Source organism: Diadema antillarum, unplaced genomic scaffold, assembly GCF_040938485.1.
Source record: "Diadema antillarum isolate AM-2024a unplaced genomic scaffold, OU_Dant_1.0 seq00000121_RagTag, whole genome shotgun sequence".
Classification (NCBI taxonomy): Eukaryota; Metazoa; Echinodermata; class Echinoidea; order Diadematoida; family Diadematidae; genus Diadema; species Diadema antillarum.
In genome coordinates, this window is record NW_027271201.1 from 85,425 (window position 1) to 106,827 (window position 21,403).

A 21,403-nucleotide genomic window follows, 5' to 3' on the forward strand; every position below is an offset into this window, starting at 1 on the left:
TCATATCTAAGTGGCAACCCAGTTTGAATCCATGGAGGAACATGAATGGAGGTGATGAGATACAGTGTGGAAAGAAAATAGGAGATATGACAATAGGTAGCTACAAAAGAACTTCTAGACAAACAAAGAGTAGGTTTTGCATCCATGTAGCAATTGGTAGCCGTTGAAAACTTTGAAAAATGGATATAGAAACAAATTAAAAGTGCCTGGAAACAAGACTACATTAAACTTAGAACATATAAAAGACATTATATATATTCAGAATGAATGGAAAGTGCCATGAACTAATAGGCAACAACAACATAGGGGAATTAAAGACCACTTGCTTCAATGTGCATTGCCAGGGACTTCCACCACATGGAGAACCAGCTCCAGTCCTACGTGAAGGCCCTGGGGGACGCCCAGAAGGAGAAGGTGGGTCTGGAGAAGCAGCTGGAGCTGGAGAAGATGAGACTGGAGAACGAACGCAAGAAGCTGGCCATCACACAGGAGGCCTTGGAGGAGAAGGTAATTGAGGTGCAGAAGTGAAGTGCCAGTATGCCTACATTATATCAAGCATGTGGGACTGAGGGAGGAAAACTTATTTTGTAATCTTATTTCGTGTGTATGTATGTGTGTGTGGGGAGGGAATGTTTGTGTTATTGGAAGATGTGGGGTGGTTTTATCTCAAGCATAGTTTGTCAGATTTATTACAGGAAACCCATTTCATTAAGATTACTCTTGTACAGTCTAATTGCAGATTGTTGTTTGTTGGATCAGAAATATTGAATTATGAATCAGTCCTCTTGCACTAAATTCAATTTGTAGTGTAAATTATATCCTGTGTGTGACCCCTTCACTTCTTGCTGATCTTGGCAACCTGTAATGCCATTTCAAGTAAGACTGATGATCTTTTGTCGTTGTATCACAGGAGAAGCGTCTCCAGCAGGAGGAGATGTCAGGCTCCCACAGTCCAGGTTCCAGGGCCAGCACCCCTATCCACTCAGAGATTAGGCCCATCTTCAACCCTAGCCTCTCCAGGACACCATCCCAGGTTAGCCATGCTCCTTTTGTACCCTTTCATCTTACGGACGTGTGTCCTAAAGCCTGTTTTAGTTACCATAGCAACCACTAGAATATTTGCACCTGATTGGTTGCTGCTGAGTTTCTCTCATGGAAAAGAAGTTTAAAATTTTCTTGTCCTGTGTTGCAAGCAGTTGGTAAACATGCTCTTTCCCTTCCCAGTAATTTGAAAATGAATGTGTCCTAGGACCTGTTTCGGTTACCATGGCAACAGCCAAAATACTTGTACTGGGTCGGTTGTTGTTCAGTTGCTGCTGCAGAAAGAAGTTGTAAATTCTCACAACCCATGTTGCAAGCAATTGGTTTACATGCTCATTCCCTACACCATAATTTTTTTAGGAAGTTGTATCCTAGAGTCTGTCTTATTTACCGTTGTAGCATAAAAAAATATCTATACTTGATTGGTTGAGATTCTCATTGCCTCTGTGTTGCAAGCATTACCATTCTGTCTAACTAAAAGCACCCATCTTGTGTGTCTTGCAGGGAGAGATATTGGAACGCACCATGTCCTCATCCATGATCGGATCGGTGTACGACAGCGTTGTGTCGGGGTCGGCCGCGTCCATCATCGAGAGCCTGCAGTCGCAGTTAAAGCAGAGAGAAGGGGAGATCGTTCAACTCCAGGTATGTACCTATTCAGCAAATGAAATTCCAGACAGTCATCATGTGGAAATGGACAGTGTCTGGGAATGGAGAGAAATGTTCAAAACAATTGTCTACCAAAGAAAATCACTCTTTCTTTCCTTCCTGTCCTCTCTTTGAAGAAGGATGTGTCCTTTAAAAGCAAAATTACTATTTCTTGTAGGAGAGCTGTCATTCTGAATGGGAAAGAAAAATTTCCCACTGGATTGGGCTCATCTCAGAGGACTCTATTGCTTTGATCATCACTCTTACCCCCCCCCCCCCCCCCCAGAAAAGAACCGTAAACAAACAAACACACAAAAGAGAAGAAAACAACAACACAGGAAAATGCGTACCAGGTGAACAAACAGCCAAACCAGAAAAATGCAATATTGTATTAAGGTAATGTTGAGACTGATTGTGAAGCTCAGCTTTACAATTATATTTATCGCACGTTTATTCTTCTTTTGCCTTCTGGAGGTGCATGTAGAGATATTCTTGTGGCATCCGTAGCCTGAGAAATCATTCACTTTTGCTTTGATCCAACTTTTCCCTCCTGCAGAATGAGATATACCAGCTGGAGAGGACGAGATCGTCGATGGCGGAGGAGATCGTCAAGCTCACCAACCAGACGGAGACTCTGGAGTCCGAAGTCAGTAATGTGCCAGAACTGCGGATACAGCTCAAGGTAATGATATCTCAGCGTTTCTTCTGCAGAGCCTGTTAACCACAAGGGACATTGTATCAGCAAGAGGGAAATTGCATACATATTTAGTACAAGACAGTTTGACTTCCAGTAGTCCCTGTTGTCTTGTTTGTTCTTATGTACAGTACATGCAGTGAGCGGATAATGAGTATTGCAGTGGTGCGATGTGTCTGCTTCTTAAGGGGAATGAAACCCAAATGCTAATGACGTTATGTTCAATCTAATGTTGTTTGTAATATAATATGTTAACATTATACCCCAGCTCTATGAAAGGAAAATCAAGGGCTATGTTATTATGCTAGAAAAGTGAAAATATGTTGAATTTAATTTCCTTTATTTGGTTTTCTGTACGTAATGTCACAAAATGTTGGAATTCTGCTCATCCAACTATGGTTGCACCCAAGTATTCATCATTTTCCCTTCAATGTTACTATGTGTCAATGCCTTTTGGGTCTGCAGAATTTGTTGCCTTGCCAGTGCACTGCAACCTTTCAAGGGTTATTCATTACAAACTTATTTAAATGCAAAATTTTGGGCCTACAAAACCTTCACAAGCAAAATTTCTACAGTAGAAATGTTCAGAAATGTACGTATGTACAGAAATTCACTGTAGAAATGCAAATTTCTACAGTGCTAACTTCCTCAGCAATATTTTTACAGTGCAGACATATTTAGTGCAAAAATACTTTGGGCAAACTTGTACAGTACAAATCTTTCCACACGATAATATCTTTGATACCTTTGTATCCTAGTGTGTAGCACGTGATGTACTGTAGCATGTGATGTACTCATCATTCCTAACAGGATCTTCAGCACAGATACAATGCAGTGCTCCAGATGTATGGAGAGAAGGCGGAGGAAGTGGAGGAGCTTAAGTTAGACCTTCAGGACGTCAAGGAGATGTATCGACAGCAGGTGAGATTCAAACTTTTATCAAAACTTCATCAACAGCAAGTAAGACTAAAAACTTCAACAAAGCTTTCATGACGACAACAGTGGGGCATTTCATGAAGCATTTTGGTCGGATATTTTTCTGACAAACTGTTACAAGCTACTGAAATCCTTGCATCTGATTGGCTGAGAGCAAATTTGTCTGACAACTTTGTCGGACGAAATGCTTCATGAAATGTCCCCCTGGTAAGACTCAGACCTTGACAAAATTTCGTCATAGATGACAAGTAAGATCTAAACCTCAGCAGATCTTTCTTTTCGACAGTAGATAAGATTAAAAACCTTGACAAAACTGAATACCAGTGAAATAGCTTTGCCAATTTTTGCTTGTAACCATGGATCAACTTATAAGATGCATAACTCTTTCTTTGATTTTGTGTGTGTGTGCTTATGCGTGTCTTTGTGTTCTTCTTTTCACTATGCCTTTAGAATCCTTTTTTTCTCTCTCTCTTTTTCTTTTTAAATTTGTCAAACCATAGGTATGTGCCAAAGAAATGGTCATTGTCTGTTATTTGAGGATGGGAATCAAGTATCTAGTACTGTAAAATGAGGAATGTTTGAGTGCATTGATTTCACGAATTTCAAGAGAGCCAAAATTTGTTAAATTAAATGCATGCCAAGTTCTTTTCTACACTTAACGCATTAAATGCCAGAGGCAATTTGTTAAATTTTTTTACCATGAAAAAGTCCGATTTGCAAAAATTTCATGCCACAAAAATATCTTGCTTTACGGAAACCATACTATTGTAGCTCTTGCAAATGATGAAAGTGCAATTTTTGCTCACATTTTCCAAATGGAAAATTGTGTCACTTTAACTATCCATTTCAATTTCGTCTTTCAGATCGAAGACTTGATTAGAGGATCGACATAGATTTGAAAGGAGATCGAGAGAGAAAGAGAGGGCTCCCTCACCTTGAAGTCATCGCTCTGAATTGAATCGGAAGTCTGAAAACCACGTGCAATGAATCCTGTCAGCCAGAAGAGAGGTGTTATAATAGAATCATCATTAAAGACCCTGCTAGCATGGAGAAACATGAGCGGTCTGATCGAATCGATCTTGAATTCGCTGCCCACCGAGATACATTTAAAAAACAACACAAACAGTGCCCGTTCGCCACATGTCAGCAAATGTGTGCATCGAAGCCTATGGTCATTGATTACTGTCGGCTCCTGTCAAGATTCTTTGGCTGTGTGTGTGACTGACAGGGAGATCATCAGTGATGAAGCTGTACATCATATATTACGAGGATTCTCGAACACAAGAGCCAGGCAAGCCTTCCTACTCCACTGTATTGACCGATTCGGGTTCGTTGAGGGCAGCAGACAATTTGTGGCACTGGGCGCAGCCATGAGGTGTCTTAGCCAACCTCCCCTCCTCTCCCCCCCCCCCCCCCGGGCAACATGTTTATCGCGCACGTGTAACAAAGATTCGCGCACTAAGCAAGCATTAGCGCACTCAGTACGACATGCCCATTGGCTAAAACAACCATGCGTCAGTTTTTCATTCCGTGCGCGGAAGGGGGTGGGGGAGAGGAGAGGGGGGGGTCGGCTAAGACACCGCATAATGGCGCTGCCCATGCCAAAAATACACATTGCGCGTCACAGAATCGGTCAATACCCATGCTACCAGGCCTTTTGTGACTTGGATCTTATCAATTGCTGGAAGAAATACTTATCTTTTCTGGACCGCTCATTTTTTTTTTTCTATCTATGTGTGTTTTAAAATGACAGTATAGGTAGCATTTAAGCTTTGTTTTAGCAAAAATGAATCAAACTGCATTTTTATCTAAAATGAGTGCACATTAAATTAATGTGTCCCTATCAGCTTTTCATTGCGCATAGTTGTATAGCGTGGGCAAATTTTGTATCATATTTGAAAGGAAAACTTGCTAGTGGCTGATGTAAACTAAAATCTTGAAACCTTTGTATGTATGATATGGTTAAATTAAGTGTTCAGATCTATGAAATATAAGAATTATATTTTATGACTTTTGTTTTTTGCCTTCCTTTGATGATATTGTTAATAGAAATTAGTTAAATTTGCACCTGGTGTGTTTGTATTTATGTATAGAGTGTAATGCAACAATGAGTCTAATCATGAGCTTAAGAAGTTTGTCATTAAAAAGCCGTGTAATGTTTGGTAGGCAGTTCTTCTACCATAAGAAGAATTGAGGCATTGCGTAAAATTAGAAATAATGGATTTTGTCGATTTTACTGTTGTTGAAGGATTGCCATCTTCTCTTTAAACCTCTTCGATGTTTAAAGCAAAAAGGTTGTTTGTTATGAAGATGTCAAATTTGTCTGTGTACTTTGTATTGCTTAAGGTCACACAATCAGTTTGAAGGATTTTCTTCAATTAAGAGTTTTTGTGTAAATTGCTACCTTTTTCCTATATTTTGAGATGAAATAGAGTATTTATATTGGGTATATCACTATTTACAAAGCTCTGGTGCTGTTAGAGACTAGAAATGAGGTAATTGCCATGTACATTCTTAATTTTGTCAGAAATGATTTTGATTATTAAGCAGTGTTCAGGGAAGTGAAGTGTAAAGAAATTTACAGAAGTGTGTATGCAGATTTTGCAGGCATGGCAGCAGATTATGCGAGATATGCAAGATTAGGCAAGATATGATGGTGTCACTGAATGTTGGAATCTGTTTTGAGAACACCAGATGGGACCATTGTAGAAATGGCATAGTTCATCTGGGAGTAACAACAGCATGTAGGTGTCCGCGATGTGTGATACTGAGTGTGACTGATTGGTGGATTTTCCAAAGATTTTTCTGACATGGAATACCATTACATGGACTGAGAGTGAAGGTATATTCGGTTGTCAAACAACCGAATATGTTAAGTGGCAATCATTAGTTCCCCAGTCCAATAACAGCATTTAACGAAAGAGAAACATAAAAATACACCCAAAAAAACGAGACTATCAAACAACAGAGTCCAAAATTTAATGTAGCCAAATAAAAATGCTGAAATTTTACTGAAATTGTTTTATGACATGACATAAATCGCCCCATGCCCATATGGCGAGCTTTGTGCACTAGGGGTTCTGCGATTAAAGCCACAGGCTATACACAGTCAACAGGAAAGTTAGATGTGTGTCGCAAGTAGCCAGAAATAAAGCAGTTTCATATTTATTTAGAAAGTGGATTCATATTTATACAGAAAGCGGAGAGACCACAATCTCAAACTTATTATGTGTTGTTCCTGTGCAAGTGATTATGAACAGTTTTGGGGAAACCCAATATAAAAGAATAACTGCAAAGATTCACCTGTACAGAATGTTTCTAAATTTCATGAGAGAATTCCTGGCATACCACAAGGCTCAACACTATTTTTACTCTCTCTCTGGTGGACCAGTTGGCCACTATTATCTTTGTTTCAAATTTTGCTGGCTCAAAAAAATAAAAAAAATAAAAAAAAAATGTGTCGGCCCCAAATAAAAGGAAACATAACAATCCAACAATCCATTTTGAACCTTGGTTGCTCAAGTCGGACCATCAAAAGATATCTTTTGTGAAGTTTGGTGGCCTGACATCAATTTTTTAGTGATGCAAGACCATCATGCCACCACCGATGTCAAGCCCTGCATACCATGTTACTAGATAGGGCTGAGACACAAGAATATGGTGCTTTCCATATAGAGCAAGCTTGTTTACACTGTCAGCTTTGACCTTTGACCTTAAATAGAGTTGCTTGTACCTGTAAAAGAGAGGAAGTTGCACCGGTACTCACTCTATTCTGACCAGTGTGTCTCTTACTGTGCTAGTAGGTTTTCAATGTACATTATGAAAGCAAGAGATTATCAAAACTCTTGTTCCAAGTTCATTGTGTCACTGCCGGCAACCAGGGATAGCCTGGTGGTAGTGTCACTGCCTGGAAAGTAGTAGATGACAGGTTCGATTCCCACTGATTCCTTTTTTTCTGACATGTTTGTGAAAATATAGATCAGCTGTTACAATCTTACAAATACATTTGTACAGAGGGTGGCAATTTGAAAAAACAAAATACACTGTAATAATTGCACAATGTAAATCATCTTCAGCAAGTTCAGTATTGTTAGACCATGTCTGCCAGTCCACGCAGGTGAAATATATTATAAGAACTTTTTTTATAACCCATTGATTGAACCAAATCTAGGCAGATTTCTTGTGATATATGTTACGTGAGCAACACCACACCTTGTATTCAGAAAGATGTGCAAACCATCCTTTGATGAGAGCAGAGTGTCCGAGTCAATTGGCAGCTCGTCATTCAAGGGCAACACATTCGAGCCCTGTTTATATTGTGTGACATCAGTTTGTGGGAGAAAATGCTGAAAATTCAGTAAAATTAATTTAAAGTGTACACAAAGAAGTAAGAAGATGACAAGAACCTCAAAATCTTGGAACGAAGCGGTAAGAAATAGTTGTCAACCAGTTAGTTTTGGGGGTTTTTTTTGTACAGTAAGCGAGAAAACACAAATGTATCCTCCTGAATATGACATTCCATTTTTCTCTTTGATCTATTTCGTCTCACGTCAGAATTTCTGTTGACTTATCTAGTCTGTTGAGCATTTGACTGAAATTGAGATTTACTTGTCTTGGAACTTATGCTGAACTCTTGCTTTAATGCTTAAAGTAGCAAGTGTTAACAGTGAACAGAGACCAACTTTGAGCGCAAAGAATAAGATAAAGTAGAGGAGCCTTTTCAAATAATATTTATTCATTAAAGCTGAAGGTGAAATATTGTGGTAAAGTGTTTTTTTGAATTTTCACTCCTAACTTTTGGATTTACTTGTGTTGAGAGTATAGAGTTTAAATGTCATTATGTTGTAGCGATATCTTGTATTACGGAAGTAGGAGAATTATGTTCTGTGCTAAAATTGAGTACATCAGTAAAAATGTCATTTCCCCGATGTTCTTTTTGCTTTTGTTTTAGTACATGTAACCTTTCATCACATGTATTTGGAAGGTCAGGAAGACTGATGTGAAGAATTGTGTGTTTTCCTTTTTGGAGGCTTAGAAATCTTCATTCATCACTGCAAAGTTTACAAACCTGATTGTCTTGTAGGAACAGCAAATTATTCATGGAAACACACTGTTCATCAAAAGCTTAGAACCAGATAAATCTGCTGCCTTCATACGACGTCAAACAGATATACTGTGGATTCAGCTCTGGTCAGCACTGGAGGTCATTGAGGTCCAAAGTTTAGTCCTGTTCTGTGAAAAACAGCAAAAATGGACATGCCATACAAGCTTGCATTATATGTAGTGTCACTGTGCAGCTAGGTAATCACCTTGTTTCATACGAGATAATTCTAGAAGGGTGCAAGTAATTACAACAGTTTGATAGTTCAAACAGAGAAATTTAGAACCAACTTTCCAGATCCAAGGGCCAAAAATACTATTTATGATTTGATGATAAATTTTATACAATGTATTCTAAATTGTCGGATGACTTTCAGAGAAGCAACACATTACAAGAGTACAATAATCATGTAGTCTCCAATGTCATGTTATGAATACGACTGCAAAAGTGTATTGCACTAAAATTATTTTGGCTACCAAAACCACATCTTCCTTTTTTCTTTTTCTTTTTTTTTTTTCAATTTGAACCATGCTCAACAATGTACGAAAGAAATCTTCAATTCAGTGTATGATTAGTAACCACCAATTCGTGGGAGTCTTCGCTGGAATGGCTATTTTGATGATTCCTCCCAATGCCTATGGTAAAATTATTAGTGATGATGGCTGTACAAATAAATGTGATGCAAGCAAGTAGCTAAATGATTATGTGGTAATAGGTCTCATGATGGGAAAGGCTGCCAGAACGTTGACAGGTGTGCGATATTCTTCTTACCAAAGTTTTTGACTTGCTGGGAAGGGAGAAAAGGGGAGATGAACTCACATTTCAGCAGAACAACAGGAGCCACGCCATGCAGCCGAATGAATGGTAGTCTCTAAATTGAGTTCTATGATCCCCGTTTCTCCCTATCACATCGCTTGACAGCAGTCTATGAAAGGAAAGCCATTACATGTACACTATTACTCAAACTGACTTCAAAAGGAGACACGCCCACTTTCAGTTTATAATCATAAAGTTTGTGTGTTTGTTTGTTTGTTTGTTTGTTTGTTTGTTTGTTTGTTTTTATGATAAAGTCCATGCTCTCATGTAGTGCAAGCACCGGTAAACATATCAAGACATGAATAATCATGATACATTTGTGGAAGCAAACAACAATTTATTACTGAGTGCTGATATGCAGGAAGACTCATGCATAATAATTAATGATAACCGTCCAGATTGTGGGCGTGTCTCCTTGTCCTCAGTCCTATGGTGGCAGAAAGTTCATTGACACTTTTTTTACGCAGGTGATTTTTAGCACATGGTCAGATTGTCAGTCAGTTGTTTGTTCAAGTATAGGCGGAAATTGATTTCTATACCTTTGTCGGATAATACATGTATGATGAGGGATACCGTTGCGTTAGATATGAAGTTAAAACTTTATCATGTACATTGCTGTTAGTGCTGTATACATGATGCGAATTTTGCATTGGTGTATGAATTTATGAGATTTTCTTCTGCAATAAATATGATTATATCGGCACCGCCGTCCCGACAACAGAGCGTAATGTTTGTATAACTCTGTCATTGGATTGGTTCCATGTGAGCTGCTGTGTTGACGGTGAAATTGCTCAGCAAAACTTGAAGGCGAGTAGCACCCAAATATGGTGTGTGCGGACTGGGTGTATCCCTCGCTGGAGTAGAAGACTACAACGATTAAATGTCACAGTAGCACAACGACATCTTACATAATTGATATAGAAAATAGAAAAGAGAATCTACAGATTTTCTTTTTATAATAATTAGGATTGTAATATGATAATTATTATAGTTATTTTTTCATTATAAGTAGTACTATAGTATAGGAGTAGGATAAGTAGTAGTAGTACGTGTAGTAGTAGTAGTAGTAGTAGTAGTAGTAATTTACTAGTATATTAAGTAATCCATTGGTGTCTATGTCCACTTGGATCTTTTTTTTTTCTTCTTTTTGCAGAGTGAAACCACTGATAAGATATGTCCAACTTTTACATACTTTGTGCGTGTGATAAAATATGTTGACTCAGCATTTCTTTCATGAACTGAATAGATTGGATTGGTATAAGAATTGGAGTAAAAAAAGAAAAGAAAGTAATCTCGATTAGTAAAAGGCTGGGCAGCGCGTGTGGAACATATACGCGGTAGGAATCGAACCCACCATCGCTTATGTGAACAATAAGGGCATTTCCATTATGCTAAACGAAGTATCCACACTGCATAGCCAGCCGGTAATATGTGCACAAGGATGCATATAAATCTATGTACAGCATTCATTCGTGTTCAGAGTGAAATAAAGTTTCGCACGCGCGGCGCGCTCAACGAATTTTCAGAATGGATGGGGGAAAAAACGTTAAAGGACAAGTTCACCTTCATAAACATAAGGATTGAGAGAATGCAGCAATATTAGTATAACACATCAGTGAAAGTTTGAGGAAAATTGGACAATCGATGCGAAAGTTATGAATTTTTAAAATTTTTGTGTTGGAACCGCTGGATGAGGAGACTACTACAGCTTGTGAGTCATATGCGTACAACAGTATAAAGAAAATGTAAAGAAAATTCAACATATTTTCACTTTTTTTCGCACAATAAAAGAGCACTTGACTTGCCTCTTCCTAAAGGCAGGGGGAATAATATTACCCATAACATTTGTCGGTAACGAGTCGGGGGAATGTGTACTTTTTTCAAAACATGACATTTTGTGAAATTCTCTTTATATTTTCCGTATATTGTTGTACGCATGTGACATCTAAGTTATTCACAGACTGCAGTAGTCTTCTCATCCAGCGGTTACTGCACAAAAACTTCAAAAATTCATAACTTTTGAACGGATTGTCCGATTTTCCTCAAACTTTCAATGATGTGGTCTACTGATATTGCTACATTCTCTCAATCTTTATGTTTATGAAGGTGAACTTGTCCTTTAACTTTTCAGGAACAAAGAAAATAATACAGATCGCATAACTTCGATGAACGCCTGAAAAGAAGAGATGACATGGATGATAACAGTCATAATATCAATTAAGACACATGACACGTTAACATTTAACATTGTTTGGTCTAGTATGTATCTAAACCTAAACTCATCAATGTAAATCCCGTCCGTACGTACAATGTTATAACTTTACAGGTGGAAACTATTACACCTATCGCAGTAAGAGTGAGCTATAAACGAACGCGTAAAACTAGTGAGCTAATAAATTTGAAAGTCCAAGTCCGTTATCTAATGTAAGGATCTATAATACTAAGATATTTTGTGTGGTGTTACAGTTTGTCTCTTTCCACTTTTGGACGTCGACTCCGCAGGGACATTAAAGTTGTTTTGCCGGAAATACTGCTAGCTCCGAGTTCAGGGATACGACGGTCCAGCTGAATAGCAACAGGAAATGATTCATAATTGTTCCTTTGCTAATTTGCCTTTGAGGGTCAATTTTCTCAAACATACACAGTAAATAGAATGATGCTTCATTTCCTTCGCCTCTCAAATCGTCACCATTTTTATTTAAACAAAAAAAAGGGGGGCTGGAAGGAGAGTTCACATACACGTATTGGGATTTTTTGAAACCATAAACTTTCCCGCGTTATTCTGTAGTGCAATCCATAATGCCAAGGCAGCCGACTTGAACAAGAACACCCAGCTCTTTTCTGTTTGTTTTTTAAATCTATTTGAAGGTTCTCTCACCTTGTCCAAGTTACTGACGTTGTACACAATGAAGTCATTGTTGTGTTTTTCTTGTTTACCATCCCATTATATTGACGCTGATATAGTGGTGATACAAATATGGTCGTCCATATTCATGAGGGTTGTGAGTTTGAATAGTCAGCACATCCATAACGCATGCAGATTATTATAAACTTGCCATTTTGCGAAAGGAACTGTTGGGTATTTACACCTCGTTGACCGCATTGCTTGTTTTGTAGTATAGGCCTATTGTATCTTCAAGATTCCTGTCATTTTGGGAAGCATTCTTCAAACAGTACATAGTCCTTGTCGTTGTTTTTTTTTTAATTTGTTCATCACTGCTTGGTAATTGAATAGAAAGGTGGAATATGTTCCAGACTGTTATCATTATCAGTACATTGTACCATGAATATTTACATTGATGGGAGACAATAATCCCGCAGGCTATCAACTTCAAAATCCGCCGTCTATATCCACAAGTTGGTCTGATGTTAGAGATTTTGTAAGCACCACTATAGCTTAAAATATCAAGGGTTGCTTAAGGCTAAGTTCAATGACAGAGTATAGATTGCTGATTGGACAGAACTTCAACGATATAATGTGATAAAATGATTCGTATTTTCTTAATTTTTTTTCTTTTCTCTTAGGAAAAACAGAAAGAAATTGCATTTTATATGTTCTTGTCTGTTTAGGCCCTCCTATATACTCTCACAGTCATAATATATGTGATATCATGCATGAGCGTCACAGATATAAAAGCTCGCTACTGTGTAGGTGTGGCAAGACATCCTACTACACATCGAAGTGGGCGTCCATAATTCAATCATGCACTTGATAAAAGGAAAAATAAATATTAAAAGTCTCATGCCGAAATAGTAAGACTAATCTCTCCATTCAGTCATCAAATTATTATTATCTTTTTTTTTAAACGGGCTCCTGTAGAAAATCATAAAAAGATAAATATCAAAGATAAAAGTAAAAATACTTTCGCCTCCCAAAAGGCTGGTTGGCGCGTGTGGAAAGATTACGTAGTAGGGATCGAACCTACAATCTCTTATGTGTCAGATAAGGGCAGTACCATTGTGCTATACGAAGTATCCACACTGCATAGCCAGCCAAGCGTAGATGCACATTAGCAGTTATATTGATTGACTCGACGGAGAAAATAAAACGCCGCTTTTTCTTTCTTTTTTTTCTTTTGACTGGAACCGTTTCCTGTACAGAGGTTTGACACACTATTTGACTGTTTGCGTTCCGTACTGCACTTTGTACTGTTGTACTTCACGTCATGCATCGGGAGCTCGTGTTGTAGTGTCTTTGTCGTGAAATATTACCCATTCATTGTTCAATTTCTGCTCGTGCTGCTAAAGAAAGTCTGTTCCTGCAGATTAAAGCTCATTGCTAACACGCCAATAGCTGCTATTTTATCGTGTTATCAATATTATATTTCTGTTCATTCGTTCATTCATTTCTCAACTTGTTATATTCATTGATTTGTTTGTCATCTGTTTATTTATTCATTAGATTATTAATTTATAATTATTGTTTTTTTTGTTTAGTTTTAGTTTCAGTTTAGTTTTGATATGCTTTGTTTTGTTTGTTTGTTGTTGTTGTGTGTTTTTTCCAGAGCTCTATTATTGGTATTAAATTTAGTTGTGTATTTAAATTGCTTGTATGCATTGTTCACAAGAGTTGCTGTATTTAACAACCACAACGTTTGTCGATGATTTGCCCTACCTAGCAGCATCTATAAGTGAATTCCTGCAGCCTAAAACCTGGCGTCAACTATATAGGGCGCGGACAAGACGCTGAACGTATAAGATTAAAAATTCCGTATTCATTCAGCAACTACTCCACATTGCATGTCCTCCAAAGATTCCGTTTCGCTGTCTTTGAAGTTTCCTAAACACTTTCGGATGTTTTCGGAAAAATTTCGGTGTCCAAATTTTGACCATGTCCAAAATGTAGGCCTACTGTGGCAACTTGAATTGTTCTCAGGAGTCGTGAGGACATCTTCAGGACATTCAACGTTTCTGTAACACAAACCCAAACACTCCTTTTCGGGGCTAAAGTGGACGCCAGTTTTGTAAGGAACATACTTGGAGGGAAGTGTATTTTGTCACTATATAGGATGCAGGAAAAGAATGTATGAATTGTATTGGTATATACATTAAAAAGAAACGGTCTATTGCATCAAGGAAGAATATCCACATATCCTTTCGCTAGAACAGGAAACTGCTTGTTTTTATAATACCAAAGCTCTTTGAATGATTTGTTGTACAACCTCTAAACAGTCTTAAGGAAATCAAAAGGTTGTTTATAACGTGTATACAAAATTTTGGATGAATGGAAATTCGATATTACCATCACCATTGTTTCACGGACATTTTATTGTGATATTGTAGATATATGTATACGCTTGCAGTACTGGACGGCAGGAGGTACCCAACCGAGGATATCCATGCCCAGTGCACGTGCAGTCTAGAGTACAAGCGCTCATTCTGTAGATAAATTGATAGATCCTATATGTTATGCAAACAAATACATTGATCGGATGATGGAAGTGAAATTTATACTTAAACGGGGATGCACAATACAAATGGGCGACACGAACCACTTCTTTCGTGTTCTGATTGCGACTGCATGCGCTAAGATGTACTTTTCAGCAGTTTATTTTTTCAACATACAACGGATACATACTGTCAAAAATTACACTTTCCTTGTGTGTAAGTGTGTGCTTGTTGTTGTTGTTGTTGCTGTTGTTGTTGTTGTTGTTTTGTTTTGTTTAGCGAGATTTGAACTGGGCTCAACATTCCTGTGCACATAGGACACACATACACTAAATGAATTTTTGTCCAACGGATTTATTTCCCTCTTTTCGACAAAAAAGAAAAGAAAAAGAGCAAAGGGCACATTTGTACAAAATGGAACGTATACCAACGTTCGATATAAATTAGATTAGCTATCTGATTTGTTATCAAGACTTGTATACAAAATACGCATTATTGAGATTATTGAAATCATTGAACACTGAAATTCTGAAAGAAGACATAAATTTAACAAAACGTATGTTTCTCATGTAATTACATAGGCCGTTACATGGGAAGGCCAGGGAGAGAGATGAGGACGCTAGTGTTAGTTAGTTAACTTAGATGGAAAAAGGAATTACTCAGTTTATACTGACGGGAAAGGTTATAAAGTAATACCCCTTTCATAAATCCCTCCTTATCTGTATAAGAATAATGCCAACAATTCAGTAAAATGGCATGCACAACTCTGAAACTAATCTGCACTTTTTTTTTAATTCTTGTTCCATATTCCACATTTCATATTCAGGTTTTATTTTCTATTTGATTTCGAGGAAAAAAATGTGTTTAACACAACAGTCAATTTGAGATAGAATTGCACAAATGTATGGGGGCGCTGTGGCATAGTGGATAAGACTCCCGACTCCCAAACGGAGGACCGTGAGTTCGAATCCCGCCCATATTGAAAACTTTCGGTCATCTGCGAAGCCGCGCTTCCGCGCGAACGCTACAACACGTAAAACGGGTCAAAAATCGACGCATTTTTCCACAAAATCTGCCATAACTTTTAAAATATTTAAGAAGCAAACTTGGGGCGCTCGGATTCTGAATGTAGACACTTTAGGGATTATTTATGTGTATATATCATTATTGTAACATTTGTAGTCGTGACGCAAATTTGATCAGAAAAGTACCTTATGAGTAGATTTGTCTATGGCGAACAGTCCAAATTTGACGAATTTGAGCACATTTTGCCGTCTTGCAATTCTTCCACACGGAATATCTCGAGAACGGAAAGTCGCACGAACTTGGGGCGCACGGTTTTAGAAAGTAGAGATTCTGTCCATTTTTGTGATATAAGAATCTTGTTCATTGGTTGAGCAGTCCTGACGCAAATAAGCAGTAAAGCTAGACTACCCAGTCACAATTGCTGTCATAGGGAACGTGTACAATCCACACAGAGCTATCACGTGACGAGACTACCAACGAAAATTTGAGCCGTTGACCTTCACTGTCTGCCGTCGTCAGCAGTGTGAATTCCTGTGATTTCAAGCTTTTGTTTCTCGCCAAATATCATTTTCAATGCAATATCAAGATACAGTTGTATGTGAGACATTATCTAGATACGTAGCAGCCTTATGAGCAACATAACTGCTAAGATTGGGAGCAAAAACAACCAAATATATTTCACATTCCTTCTCATTTTTCGATGATGGCTCTAGTCGGACTGGTGCATTTTCTTCGGAGGTGGTAATAATGTAAGTAGTTGCAACGGTCGCTTGCCATCTGCTGTCTGCAATTGGGTGCTTATAAACACGTGTTGTGCACAGGTAATCAACTGAAATAATGTTGTAAAGGAATGATAAGGTCCTAGATTGTATCTCAACTGTAGATTTAACCCGATTTCTGCCGCCTACACACAACACACTACGCGTGAAATTATGTGAACATGATGTCCCTCCACGCACGGTGCTGCAGGCCACCCCCATTAACATGTCGACTAGCCACTCGCCCGACACGCTCTCACTTTGTCCAGCGTCTGCTACGTCGGATTTTCTGCGTGAATTAGGGCGAAAGTTTTCAATATGCAGTGCTTACATCCTTGGACAAGATGTTTTTACCCACAATGTCCCTCTCGACCCAGGTGTATAAATGGGTACCTGGCAACGCTAGGGTAATAATAATAGCAGGGCCCTCTGGTAGAGCAGTGGCAACACTGAAGAGGCTACCCTGGGTAAATAAGACCTTATTATTATTATCATTATTATATAAGAACATAATACACCTATGATATTATGATGATGTATTTGAGGAACCTGCTAAAAAGCAAAGCTTGTAGGATGTAGGTTCCAAAGCTATATGGTAAGCGTTTAGTATATCATGCTATTTACAAATTACGAAAGATGACGAAATGTGCAATAATTCTATATGTCAAGATTATGATAAAATCTGCGGAATGTGCAAAATAGTATAGGATATTCATGATAAAACTCAAGGTATCAATGCTAAATAAAGTAGCAATTTTGATCAAGCAAAATGTAGTCACCCGAGCGAGGCGTCATTGCGAATAAACACAGATATCAGGTGATCACGGCAAATTCAAACATGAGATTTTAAAAGATGAGCTTTTAGAATTTTCTTAAAGGAAGACTTAAGGAAGATAAATGAAAAAAAAAAGCTGGATAGCGCGTGTGGAAAGTTACGCAGTAGGGATCGAACCTACAATCGCTTCTGTGAGAGAAAAGGGCATTACCATTATGCTATACGAAGTATCCACACTGCTTAGCCAGCCAGGCGCTGTTGCACATTTGCGTTTTTATGGATTGACTCGGCGGAGGCAATTGATGGCGTCATTTTTACCGACAAACATGTATTACAGTGTAATAGGTTTCGTGTGCAGCTGATTGCCACGCTCTACGTCACTGCACTTTGTACTCTGACGTCATGACCGTGCGTTTTGTATTTGCCTCTGTTGTGATATAAATTACCGATTGCTCTGCTCGCATTGAGAAGCTCGCTCTTGCAGATTATATACAGTTGTATGTCCATAGGTGCTACTGTCGTGACTGTTACGTTTCATGTGCTTATCATCCACCTACTCATTCATTTTTACAAGAGCTCTAAATTTCGCTAGTTCTCATCGGGATCTCACTAATGCAGAATATCTGTATTTCCTTTCCCTAATAAATAGGAAACCATACCCTGAATCTATATGAATGCCAAACAATCTTGACGCTTTGGAAAGTGTTTTTGTTTGTTTATTAAGAGCTCTAAATTTCGCTAGTTCTCATCGGGATCTCACTAATGCAGAATATCTGTATTTCCTTTCCCTAATAAATAGGAAACCATACCCTGAATCTATATGAATGCCAAACAATCTTGACGCTTTGGAAAGTGTTTTTGTTTGTTTATTGGTTTACCTACCATGTAAACACAATTTTTCGATGTATGCATGGTTATTGATATCGTGACATCCCATTCAACAATCTTTCATGAACACCCGATTTCGATTAAAATTTTACTGTTGAACTCGTAATATTTTACTCTTTCTTATATCAGATTAACTTATAGGCACCTATTTAGACTGTGGTACCCCTTTAAGTATGACACTCTTTCTATAGACTAAAAAAAAACACACATAAGCATATTGACAAAGAAGAAATATAATCATTTTAAGAAAAAAGTCAAAAGGGCTGGATGGCGCGTGTGGATGGTTACGTAGTAGGAATCGAACCTACCATCGTTTAAAGGAGAGTTAAGTGCATTACCATTATGCTATACGAAGTATCCACACTGCATAGCCAGCCGATAAATAGTACCCGCATGGATATTTAAACGTTTCACGCTATGGCGCAATGTTCTTCCCACCTGATGCGGAAGTGACTCAGTTAGTGTGTCGTGTGACTACTTGATGGATTAAAAACGAAACCCAAGATAAAACTTTAAAGAAAACCAAAAGGACTTTCGTGCATGTACTATAGTCTCATGAATTAAATATTCAATATCGCCCTCTCTCTCTCTCTCTCTCTCTCTCTCTCTCTCTCTCTGCCTAGGCAAGGATGTCTTGTAAGAAATAAATAAGCTCCGCTAACACAATTTTATGAATGGGTCAACTATTAATAACGATGTATACTATTGATTAAATATTAGCAGGAGTCCAAGCAGCCTTATAAACAAACAGCCCACACTTCTCTCTAAAAAAAAAACATATCCCGCACCATGCCTTATGCACAAACAGTCCATACTTTCTAAAACATACCCCGCACTCAAGATGACCGAAGGTATAAAAAGAAACTGTTATTTCTGTGCTTTGTGTTGTTATTGTTGTTGTTGTCGTCGTTATGTTTTGTTTTTTTTTTTGGCTGATTTTATATCTTCCTTTCCGGTCAATTTTCCTGGCATACCTGGCCCTATAGTGTCTGTGCCATAAATGTGATATGTTATAGTTTATATGTTTGCATTCTAAAATCATAGTAAGTATTGTTCATAGTATCAGCATCATATATCAATGATTAAATGTACAATAGTATATAGAAGAATTCAAAATAGATATGTTTTATCGGTATAACAAATAGGTGCTGTTGTTGTTTTGTTCCAGTGTTCCACGTCTTACAAGCTTGGCATTTTTGGTGGAACACTGTTTTCCATCGTTGTGATTATTTACTATTTTTGTTGCCATGGCAAAGTGCATTGTTTCTTTTTTATGACATCATTCGTGCATATACTTTATATTGTATTTGAAAAAAAAATGCCTTTATCAGACGAATGTAAGACAAACTGAAAAAGTTGTACCACTTTGGATCATATCAACTTTTTCTTTTCTTTTTTTATGATGGAAATAAAAATAAACTATTGAATTGAATTGAATTGAATTGAAGAAATATGATTTAAACATAACAGACATTATAGTTTGTGGATTGTTTTTAACTGAAATAGGTAAAATTTAACAAAAAAAAAAGTTGTGACAAGTTGAAGCTTAACATATTTTGCGACACATTGCGTCTATGAAAGAAGATCTAACGGCATTCTCTCATCACTCTTCATAATTATGGTTTGTGTAGAGAACATTCTTCATGTCAGGCATCAGTTGAGGCCTCCTTTAACACTTTATGGTATACTTGGAGTATGCAACGGGGATTAGAAAATTAACGCGAATTTAAGCGAATTGCATAATCCGAACAGTTTTGTATACATCAGCTGTGGATCTTGGGGGGGGGGGGCCACCGGGCGCTACCTCCCCCTTTTTTTTTTCGTTAAAACGAAAGAAATAAAGAGGAAAGGGGGTGTGTGCGCCCTTTAATTTTGTAAAGGTATCCCCTTTTACGGAATTCCTGGATCCGCGCCCCTGTACTAGTATTATAGATTATGTACTATATGACATGTATATATATATATATATATATATATATATATATATATATATATATATATACTTTTGGGCTTGATATTCAATAGAAGAAATCACAACGTATTATAAATCCCCGTTTCTTAGTTAAGTTCACGTAATAATGACTTATCCTGGTATTATATTTCACTCCGCACATGAGAATTATATCAGTATTTCTTGATTATTCGCAGTTTAGTTTATTATAGTTACATGTATTATAAGTTATTCACAGACTTGAATTGCTCTATATTTTCTAGTACTAGCGATTTCCTCTTTGTTCCTTTTCTATTCTTTACTGTGTCATAAGATATTCTAGTGACTGATATTTTTTTGTTATTGATCATCAAGTGTACAGCAACACTTGCCAATCAGCCTCGTGGCTGAGAAAGGAAGCTATGTATACGTATTTGCAATTTATGTGTGTCTGTTTGACATGTTGTGCTCTGAAATTTATGAAGAAATATATACCATTCAATCAATCAATCCATTCATGCATGCATGCATGCATCCATCCATCCATCAATCAATCAATCAGTCAATTAATCAATCAATCAATCAATTAATAATGTCGCAATCTAACATAGTAGAACCCCCTTTCCAAAGTCACAATACACTGCTAAATAGCGAATTCTTAATCATGTAATTGTGATCATGATGATGATGATGATGATAATAATAATAATAATAATAATAATAATAACAATAATAATAATGATAATAATAATAATAATAATAATAATAGTAATGTCTTCTTTAATATTCAGGATAGCCTCTTTAGTGTTGTCACTGCTCTATCAGAGGGCCATGTCATTATCATTGCCCTGGCATTGCCAGGTACCCATTCTTCACCTAGACCTATATAGGTCGAAAGAACGGGTGCACGTCGTGAGACCAACACCCACGAGTCATACAGCCCATGAGTCATACAACCCACGAGTTATACAGCTCACGAGCCATACAGCCCATGAGTTCGACACTAAGCTAACAAGGCTCACGAGACCGACACATTAAGCCCCGTGTTGTATCTGTCGAAGCCCAAAATTCACGAAGGTGGTACAATTGAAACCTAAACTACGGACAATTTGTATGGAGCGCCAAGTGTCCCATGGCCTATTTCATTACGAAATTAGAAATGCTCATTTCGTTAACGAAATGGTCATTTCGTCGACGAAAATAATTACTAATTTCGTAACGAAATAGGCCATGGGACACTTGGCGCTCTATACAAATTGTCCATGGATTAAATCATGGTTTTAATTGTACCACATTCGTGAATTCTGGGCTATAGTGTCGAACTCATGGGCTTTACTTGCCAGTGTCGAACTCGTGCGCTGTATGACTCGTGAGCTGTATGACTCATGGACCTGTTTTCAAT

General features: G+C 37.7%; 1 protein-coding gene across 1 annotated transcript in view; it reads left to right on the plus strand.

Moving 5' to 3' along the window:
- LOC139727159 (TATA element modulatory factor-like) overlaps window positions 1-4,699 on the plus strand; it is a 34,567-nt gene extending 29,868 nt beyond the window's left edge. The window contains exons 13-18 of the mRNA XM_071638134.1: window positions 345-507; window positions 911-1,033; window positions 1,546-1,686; window positions 2,246-2,371; window positions 3,194-3,304; window positions 4,183-4,699. Of these exons, the coding sequence (XP_071494235.1) occupies window positions 345-507; window positions 911-1,033; window positions 1,546-1,686; window positions 2,246-2,371; window positions 3,194-3,304; window positions 4,183-4,212 (694 nt within the window). The 3' untranslated portion in view covers window positions 4,213-4,699. The remainder of the gene's footprint in view (window positions 1-344; window positions 508-910; window positions 1,034-1,545; window positions 1,687-2,245; window positions 2,372-3,193; window positions 3,305-4,182) is intronic.
- The last annotated feature ends 16,704 nt before the right edge of the window (window positions 4,700-21,403 follow it).